The sequence below is a fragment of the Capsicum annuum genome, chromosome 2 (genome assembly GCF_002878395.1).
Source record: "Capsicum annuum cultivar UCD-10X-F1 chromosome 2, UCD10Xv1.1, whole genome shotgun sequence".
In the NCBI taxonomy this organism is placed as follows: Eukaryota; Viridiplantae; Streptophyta; class Magnoliopsida; order Solanales; family Solanaceae; genus Capsicum; species Capsicum annuum.
In genome coordinates this window covers 58,706,982-58,717,740 of record NC_061112.1, presented here as the reverse complement: position 1 = coordinate 58,717,740, position 10,759 = coordinate 58,706,982, and the positions used below count along the sequence as shown (strand labels likewise).

General features: G+C 29.1%; 1 protein-coding gene across 1 annotated transcript in view; it reads left to right on the top strand.

The window, feature by feature from the left end:
• The window catches only part of LOC107857559 (probable glycosyltransferase At5g03795), an 11,829-nt gene extending 1,847 nt beyond the window's left edge, over positions 1 to 9,982 (top strand). Inside the window, exons 2-3 of the mRNA XM_016702354.2 lie at positions 8,115 to 8,682; positions 9,344 to 9,982. Of these exons, the coding sequence (XP_016557840.1) occupies positions 8,115 to 8,682; positions 9,344 to 9,827 (1,052 nt within the window). The 3' untranslated portion in view covers positions 9,828 to 9,982. The remainder of the gene's footprint in view (positions 1 to 8,114; positions 8,683 to 9,343) is intronic.
• The last annotated feature ends 777 nt before the right edge of the window (positions 9,983 to 10,759 follow it).

Below are 10,759 nucleotides of genomic sequence, written 5' to 3'. Positions count from 1 at the left end.
TGTTTTATAAATTAGTGTATAACTATATAGTGTGTGTGTGTATATATTGTAGTATATTTTATTTAAAGTAGTACGTATATATTGAATGGTACGTAATATGTGTCTATATCTTCTATAGACGTATATATGTAACGTATACATGTGTATATATTTTATAAATTAGTAAATAACTTAGTGTGTGTATATATTGTAGTATATTTTATTTAAAGTAGTACGTATATATTGAATGATACATATATATGTTTATATATCTTCTATAGACGTATATATTTAAGGTATACATGTGCATATGTTTTACATATTAGTATATAACTATATATATAGGGTGTATATATTGTAGTATATTTTATTTAAAGTAGTACGTATATATTGAATGGTATGTATATATATGTGTATATATCCTCTATAGACGTATATATTTAACATATACATGTGTATATGTTTTACAAGGGCTAACAGGGTTAGGAATAAGAGTATTCGAGAGAAGGTGGGAGTGGTATCGGTGGAGGATAAATTGCGGAAAGTTAGGTTTAGATGGTTTGGCCATGTGATGAGGAAAGGCATGGATGCCCCAGTTCGTATATGTGAGAGGTTGGCCTTGGACGGTTTCAAGCGGGGTAGGGCTAGACCAAAAAAATACTGCAGGGAAGTAAATAAATGTGACATGGAGCAGTTACAGCTGACTGAAAACATGAACTAGGATAAGAAGGTATGGAGGAAAACCATTAGGATGGAGGGCTAAGGTGTGTGGATGAGTCGTAGGCAGTAGGTAGGGGGGCTTTGGTGTCCTTGTTTGGCAGTGTTCAATATTTTTGTGAATGTCATATCTATGTTATTTTATCATGTTCCATGCATTTTTTTCTATATATTCTGTCCTTTGTCTTGAACCGGGGGTCTATCGGAAACAACCTCTCTACTTTTTTAAAGATAGTGGTATGGATTGCGTACACTCTATTCTCCCTAGACTCCGCGATGTGGGAATATACTAGGTTTTTTGTTGTTGTTGTTGTTGTTGTTGTTGTTGTGTATAACTATATATATAGTGTATGTATATATTGTAGTATATTTTATTTAAAGTATTACGTATGTACTGAATGGTACATATATATGTGTATGTATCTTCTATAGACGTATATATTTAACGTATACATGTGTATATATTTTATAAATTAGTGTATAACTATATATAGTGTGTGTGTATATTGTAGTATATATATATTGTAGTATATTTTATTTAAAGTAGTACGTATATATTGAATGATACGTATATATGTGTATTTTCTATTGATGTATATATTTAACGTATACATGTGTATATGTTTTATAATTTAGTGTATAACTATATATATTGTGTGTCTATATATTGTAGTATATATATATTGTAATATATTTTATTGAAAGTAGTACGTATATATTGAATGGTACGTATATATGTGTATATATCTTCTATAGACGTATATATTTAACGTATACATGTATATATGTTTTATAAATTAGTGTATAACTATATATATAGTGTGTGTATATATTGTAGTATATATATATTGTAGTATATTTTATTTAAAGTAGTACATATATTTTGAATGGTACGTATGTATGTGTATATATATTCTATAGGCGTATACATTTAACGTATACATATGTATATATTTTATAAATTAGTATATAACTATATATATAGTGTGTGTATATACTGTAGTACATATATATTGAATGGTGCGTATATATGTGTATATATCTTCTACAGACGTATATATTTAACGTATACATGTGTATATGTTTTATAAATTAGTGTATAACTATATATATATATGTATATATATATATATAATTATATATATATATATATATATTGTCGTATATGTTTTGTTTAAAGTAGTACGTTTTGTCATATATATTGAATCTTACGTATATATGTGTAATTGTGTATATGTGTACATAATTTTAAAATTCTAATGTAGTATATATACTATATATATAGTGTATATATATTGTTTAACGTATTTAAAATGTATATAGGTGGATATATATAGTGTATATTGAAAAAAAAATTCTTATTTTTGATCGGGTTTGACCTAATTTTTTATCGGATTTGATCGGGTTTAGATGGGTTAGACTGGGTTGGACTAAGTGGACTGATTCAGGGTTGTTTTTTAAAATTTTACTGTTGAACCCGGACCCGATCCGGCCCACTTTACTTCAACCCGGCCCGGCCCGGCCTAGCCCACAGTCCGGCTAAATTTAATGGGCCAGTTCAGGATTGATCCGACCAGATCCACTTAACACCCTTGTAGTAGTAGCTTCTCTAAAAAAAATACACTTTGATTATAGATGAAGAAAAATTGAAAGAGAATGAAAAATTATTCATTCATTTTTTTAAATTGAACAGGTATTATTGGATCTATCTTTTAACACGGAGAACAAGTAAAAATAACGAATGGAGCATTTTTACTCAATGGGTAGATAAATACATGTATTTGCACTAATATCATTATCGTTTAGCATAGTTGTTACCTTTTTTGGTTGCTATTAACGTGATACTATTTGGGCAGTAAGTTTTTTAAAAAATCTATGTGAAATTTATGTTTTATAATAATTTATTCATATTTATGTGTTAGAAATTATTTTATTAAGGTAAAATAATAATTTTAAAGTTGAGTTATTTCTTAATATTTAAAGAGAAAAATGTATATATTTTTAACAAAGTAATAAGTAAAGTCGTTAAATAAATTGAAAAAGTGGAGAGAAGGGAATGTATGACTTATTTTGATTATTTAATTATGATACATTTCTATGATTTGAAAAGTATGGAGGTTGAATAAGTATTTTTGGAGAAAGGTATTTTTTTCCCGTTTTGTTCAATTCGTTAAAGAATGAAGACGTCACATGATAAATTTCGGTTTGGCCGACTTCGTCTTATCTGCTTTTTGTTTCCTTTTAGTTAATAGAATTTAAGTTCTGCGTGTAGAGTATAAAATAACTAATAAAATTTAAGGTTTATGTACTGTGAGTGTATAAAATAGTATATATTATTTTTTATTGCATGTTATTTAATATTTTTTAAAATTTTTACATAATAAAATTAAATAATTTATCGATCAAATTTATCTAATAGTATTAAATATTTTATATACTAATAATGCTTAAAACTTAAACTCTAATTAACAATAACATTTACTTCTTTCATTTCAATTTATTTGACCTACTTTCTATTTGTTTTATAAAGAATAACTCTTTTCTTTTTTAATAATTTTTTAATTTCAACTTTGCATATATTTAAGACTAAGATTAAAAAGTATTTTAATATATTTAACATATCTTTAATTTAAAATCATATAATTCTATTTCAAAGACTTTTTTACTTTTTCTAAGTCAAATCAAAATAATTTTCATAGTTTCGTTTTTCTTTCTATTTCAGCTGTTGAGTATGACCCGGGGGCGGCTAGCTTGATTCTCGATCCTTCATTTAACATATTAGTTCACTATTTTAGAAAATGATTCTTTCTGCATCATTACGTAAGTAATATTTTCTTCTTAAGTTTTTCTTTGCAATTATTTTTTAACTTTCCTATATTAATTATTTCGTATAATATAATTATCTCGCCATACAAATATCATGTAATGTTTAATATGACAAGTTTTAAAAGTTTTAAGACCGCATAAATATTATATTACTCTAAATGTATTACCATATATAGTAAATATCTATTTATAGAAAAGTTAAAAATCTTAATTTTTGGAATAAAATTAATTTTTTTCCTATAAATAAAAGAGTTTTCCTTCATTGTAATTGACCTCTCAAGAAATAAGAATGACTCTCTCTTTTCTCTCCATTCTTCTTTTCTCTGTTTTATATTTCATAACACATTATCAACACGAAACTATAACCAACTTAGTAATTGAGGCCATGATATATTACGAGATTGACAAAACCAATTGCTAATTTACTGGAATTATTTTTGTTTGCCTGATATTACTTGATAAATTATTTTGGATTGGGGTAATGTTCTTGGGATGTATTTTTTTTCTCTCGTAATCTATAGATATTATTTTTTCAAAGAAATCCCGTGGATAGGACTACTTCGGTACTACATGTCAAAGAGCGCTAACAAAAGGTTAGTAAATATAACAAAAGGTTAGTCTGTTCATATTTTATGTTTTGGGTTTTTTGTTATTAATGATACAATTTTATTGTATCTGTTTGATCGGAACAATCAAAGTGGTTTACTTGACTATTTATGTCTCTATTTGCTCATAAAGCAGCAATATATTTAAAGAGATTCTAAGTTATCATAATTTGATAGGTTTAAGGAACGATTATATTTCCTTCGCGAGGGAAGGAGAATTCTGATTGTTATAAGCACAGATCCATTCTCGGAGGGGGGGGGGGGGGTGAATGTGATGATATTTAGTGAAACTTATCATTACAAACGTGCACTTGATTGTGATAGTATCACAACTCACCTTTGAAAAAGACAGAGTAATTGAGAAGAGTTATTTTGAAATCTACTTTCAAAGTAGTAAATCTAAAATCTATTCATGTCATAGTAAATTTGAAATTTACTAAAGATAAAAGCACATGTCATGGTAAGCTTGGAGTTTACTAGTATAAAAGTTCTTAAGCTGGCATGAACGATTGTGACATTTCCAAAATGTGCATATTGAGTATTAGGCATGTATTAAAGAATTCGAAGATTCTTCAAGAATTGTTTATGTCGCTTGTTCTCATGACAAATTGGTTGGACCAACTAATATTGGAGTTAGATCCCTTAAATTCTGAAAAATATTAAAGGTGAATAAGGACACATTCACCTATCATGTGATATGTTGAAAAGATTCACCAATAAGACGATCACATTTACATTTATTGTCAACCTGCAATTTGGCATTCATAAAGTTGTTTGCTCAATAAAATTGAGTTCAGAGCATTATTTTCAGATTGATAAATATCCAAGTTGATTTGATGTTAAATGCCTTCAGAAAATTAGCTAAATCATTGCTTATGAGAACTAAGCTTCATGAGTTGGTCTGAAGTATGATATATTGCATATAATAACACTTGTTTGCATTAGATAAAAAATTAAGATTAATTCCTCCCTCTCAATTGGTTCAATGTCAGAAATCAATTATTTTATCTAATAATTTTCATGTGCAGTATATGACTAATGGATATGCAATGATGCACAAAGATGAATTCTCAAAAGTAAATTGAGATTTATGCTAGGTTTCTAACATGGGGGAGATAATAAACAACTAAGAAATATATTGTGAATTATCATCAATATGATCCTCATTAAAAAAATAATTCAAGTTCAAATGCTAGGAGCATTTACTAATCCAAAAATTAATATTATATTTACCTGTAAATGTTTCAATTAGATGTAAAATTCTTGAAAAAGGATATGGAGCAATTGATCATAATAAAGAAGGCATTGTGCTCTTGAAAAGCCTATAATATATAACACTTCATGAAATCTTATGAAAGGTTCAGGTACCTAAAAATAATAAAGTGATAAGATCTCAAAATATTATATCACATTGTAAATCAGTACAAAATGATATATCATCGATAATATCGTTGATACAATATTGACACAATATTGTAAAAGTTTATGAGGATCTAAATTCTACATTTATTTAAGCATAGTGGCTTAGAAACATTTGTCAAGTGACATGAAATGATGCATCTTTGCAAGAATAAAACTTATTTGATTTGCAGTCTAGACGCTTGAAGATGTCACACATGACATGCTGAATATTGTTACTTGACAAAATTTATATGAAAACTTTTTAGAGATTCAAAATGTTTGAAGCATATAGAAGTTTCTAAAAAACATACTTATAATCCTTATATTTTATAAATTTATAACTTGAAAATTATTGAAACTCTTGGAGAGTTTTCAAAAGTAATAGATTATTTGCTTAAATAAGAAATATACCGAATTGAATTGGTTATGAAGTACCATATCTTAGTTTGATTGATGCATTAATATATCTTTGAATTACTACAAGGCCTGTTATAGCCATTTCGGTTAATTTTCTAGCAAGGTATAATTCTTCTCCTACTAGGAGACATTGGAATGAGATCAAATACTTATAACGGTACCTAAAAGGAACTACTGATAGGAACTTATTTTGTTCTAAAGATTACAGTCCCGATCTTGTTGGGTATGATAATGCTTGGCATTTATCTGACCTATATAAATCTCAGTCTCAAACAAGCTTTGTGTTCATATGTTAGGATACTGCCATATCTTGGAGATTTACTAAGTAGTTTATGGTAGCCACCTCACCGAACCATGCTGAGAGTATAACTATTTATGAAAAAAGTAGAGAGTGCATGTAGTTGAGGTCTATGATACATCTTATTTGAGAAAAATGTGGTTTGAAATGTGACAAAGTACCCACAATTTCATTTGAAGATAATGTAGCATGCATAACACAACTTAAATAAAGATTCTTAAAAGGAGATAAAACGAAACACATTTCGCCAAAACTTTTCTATACACATGAAATCTAAAAGAATGGTAATATTAACATGCAACAGATTTTTTTAAAGTGACAATGTGACTAATTTATTCACCAAGTCTCTTCCAACTGTAACTTCAAGAAGATGGTGCACAAAATTGGAATGTAAAGGTTTAAGGGTGTTCTCATTAGGAGGAGTTAATACACGCTGTACTCTTTTTTCCTTACGAGATTTTGTTCCACTGAATTTTTCTTGTAAAGTTTTTAATGAGGCAACCTATATGCGTATTATTAGAGATGTGTACTCTTTTTCCTTCAACAGTTTTTTTCAGTGGATTTTTTGTAAGGTTTTAAAGAGACACGTTATCTATCAATTAGATATTCAAGGGGGAGTACTATAAGTGTATTACCATATATAGTGAATATCTATTTATCAAAAAGTTAGAAACTCCAACTTTTGGGATAAAATTATTTTTTTTTCTATAAATAAAGGGATTTTCCTTCATTGTAATTGACTTCTAAAGAGAAATAAGAATCACTCTCTCTTCTCTTTTCATTCTTCTTTTCTCTGCTTTATATTTCATAACATTTGTCCTGTTTTAATGTATAAGTTTTAAAAAAAAAATTCTATTTCTTAACTTTTTTGACCAATAACTGTCACATCAAATTTGGGTTGCATATTAGTCGGTTCAATTTTATTTTGATGTTTATCGGTTTGACTTCCTAGTTATTGATTTCTATATACACCAAACCATTGTAGAACCATTAAGATATTGGATATTAATTATCCATATATCAATTATTGATCGTTATCGATTTAATTGTTTAGATTTCACAAAAAATCATGGGAAATCACTTAGAAACAAGATGACAAACAAAATAAACCATGAATATGAGTTGATAGATTGCATCTTGCTTGAAAGCAAACACCGACACCTTTTAGAATAGCCGGGAGTATGAGATAATTAGAAATGAAAGTATGAACTAAAACCTTAATCAAGTACTTTATTTACTAAATGGTAAAAATATAATTTATAGATTTTGTATTGATTTATCGGTTGACCCGTTAAGAAAAAGCCTCCAACCAATGAGAACTGATAACTCATTATAAGAATATCAAAACCATTACCGAAATTGCTATACCAATAATCCATTACCGATAATCCAACATCTTTTTGGTTCAGGTTATTGTTTTCGATCGATTTTGTGAATCTTTTCAGAATTGTACATCAATTCAAACTGAATTTGAGATTTGTAGGCCTTTCGAGCATTTACTCGGGGGAAGAGAGTATAGGATGACAATGAGTTAGTTTTATGTGTTTCGTTGTTTTAGAATATTTTATAAATTAGTTTCATACTTTTTTCCTACACAATATTAAAAATATCACCCCATTGTTTTATAATGGTTCGTCATACTTTGGTTAGAGAAGTTGAATCTTCCTAAAAATAAAAAAATAGCACGTCTCGATCAGAAAGAAATTAAAGACAAATTTTCAACTAGAGTAACTATGATGATATGTAATTCTATACTAATAATATATTTAGATAGTAGGCCTTCACCATCACAATAGATAGGCTTCCATCAAAATGGACATACTAATTATATATACTATAGCATAAACATATTTTTTTTTTTTGAGTTTCAGAGAAACTGGTCCGGAACAATGATGTGCTTCATGACAAGGATTTGTTCAAGAAAGAATACAAGGAAATGAATAAAAGCCTAAAGATATTTGTGTATCCCCACAAGAAGCATGACCCTTTTGCAAATGTGCTATTACCAGTTGACCATGAACCAACAGGGAACTATGCAAGTGAGAGTTATTTCAAGAAAGCCCTTTATAAAAGCCATTTCATCACAAATGACCCCAAAGAAGCAGACTTATTTTATCTTCCATTTTCTATAGCAAGTCTGAGAAATGACAAACGGGTAGGAGTTGGTGGTATTCAAGATTTTGTGAAAAAATATGTTGTTGAGATTAGTGAAAAATACCCCTATTGGAATAGGTCAGGAGGGGCTGACCATTTCTATGTTGCTTGTCATTCTGTTGGAAGGTCCGCAATGGAGAAAGCTATTCATGTCAAGTTAAATTCTATCCAAGTGGTTTGTTCTTCAAGTTACTACCTATCAGGTTATGTTCCTCATAAAGATGCTTCTATTCCTCAAATTTGGCCTAGGAAAGGAGCAACCACTATAAATGGTCCTTCACTGAGGTGCATTTCCTTCTCGACCTCCCTCATTTTTTTCTGTTGTTAGATATATTTCAGTTTTATAATGCCCATATTTTATGTGACACCTTTCTAGTATATTCTAAATAGAATCATGTCCTTGCTCTTATAACCATATTACCTCTAGTAGAACAAAGATGCGGTGGGAGATGGAAGAAAGAATAGCATTTGTTGTAATTATATTAATTTTAAATTTAAAAGAAAACAACTAGAATAGAACAAAAGGAAAAGAAATGCTTAGAAGAAAATAGGTGGAGTTTTTCAGACACAAATGCAATCTGACATATCAAACTCTCCTTTTGGTTGTAACACGTGGAGACAGTTAATGAGAAGACAAAAATCCCCTTAATAATTATTGACTTTAACCAAACATGTTTTAACTAGCCCATTTCTAATATAATAGTAATAAGTTCTTGGATATTTTTTGTAAAAGAATTCACATGATATGTGTTAAGACTTTGAAGTCTTTCTTTCTTTCTAAATTTCGCAGCAGGAAAACACAATCCTATAAAACAAAAGAGTTTAGATTTTATACTCTATCAGTATTAAATATTTTTTCAGGCAATCAAGTCATCTAAATGATATTTTATCTTTTCTTGTTCATTTTTATTTTATTATAATTTGTTTGGAAGCCATGAAACTTTAGGAAAAAGCTAGCTTTTTTCGCTGGAGCAATGAACTCGAGAGTACGTGAAAACTTGGTTGAAACATGGAAAAATGATTCGGAGATCATCGTCCATCGGGGCCGCATGAAAACGCCGTACTCGGAGGCCTTATTGGGCAGCAAATACTGCATTCATGCTAAAGGTTTTGAGATTAACACAGCCCGAGTTAGTGACGCTATTTACTACGGTTGTGTTCCAGTGATATTGGCCGATCATTATGATCTCCCATTCGCTGACATTCTCAACTGGAAAAGTTTCTCTGTCATTGTTTCATCCCTTGACATTCCAAAACTAAAGCAAATTCTTGAAGAAATAGAGTATGATCACTATGTGAAGCTTCAACAGAATGTAATGCAGGTGCAGAAGCATTTTCAATGGAACACTTTTTCCAAAGATTTTGATGTTTTTTATATGATTATGTACGAGTTGTGGATTCGAAGAAGCCATTTGCGACAGATCTACTGAAAAATTCTGAAGCACTTGTAGTTCTAGGAATAGAAAATCAATAATTTTTCATCTTTTCAACTTACCACGTGAATTGTTGTTATTGTTAAATGTGTTATATCTTTGTTGATAGAGCGCATATATATATATATAGGTTGAGAATCATTCTAATATTATTTATATATGTTCTGTCTTTAGAAAATATGGCAAGTAGATTGAGGCCAGCTGACAAAGAACATTTAGCTAATGTGAAAAAGTTTCTTATGTGCCTCAAATAATTGGTGTTCATGCACAAACTTTGGGTACCAGAACTTTTTGATATTAATACTCTTGATATCTGTACGCATATGAATTTTGTGGAATCGATTCATATTCTACTTGGATAAATTCCTGAGTACTCAAGAAATGTCAAGTACAAATTAGGATTATTTTATTTAAGTCTAAGACAGATTTAAAGGAAGGTCAAATTTTATTTGGCTATTCTATTTAGTTGGTCTACAAATAATGAGTCCACTCCATTATCTCAAGGTCTATTCCATGTGTCAAATGACATGACACACAAGCCAAATCAAGGACTAATAAAATAATGTCACGTGCTTAAGTGACATGACATGCGAATACAATAAACAAGACCAATTGAATTGCTAAAAATTTTAACGATATGATACAACCAATCAAATATCATCTTATCACTTAGTTGTAATTGCCTTGATGACTCACATGTGAGCAACATAGAATCAAGAAACAATTCATATGTAAAAAGAATGTCTTGCCCTATAGTTATAAATAGAGGTGTTACATAACATTTTGGGGAATGATGTGGGTCTAATTTACACACATTTTCACTATTTTGTACCCATATTTGTGCCTTGTTTTGAAGACATTATGTAACACTATGTTTCTAGTCATTATGTGTCTTCCTACAAGTTCAAGAAAGCTTAAAAATCAAGTGA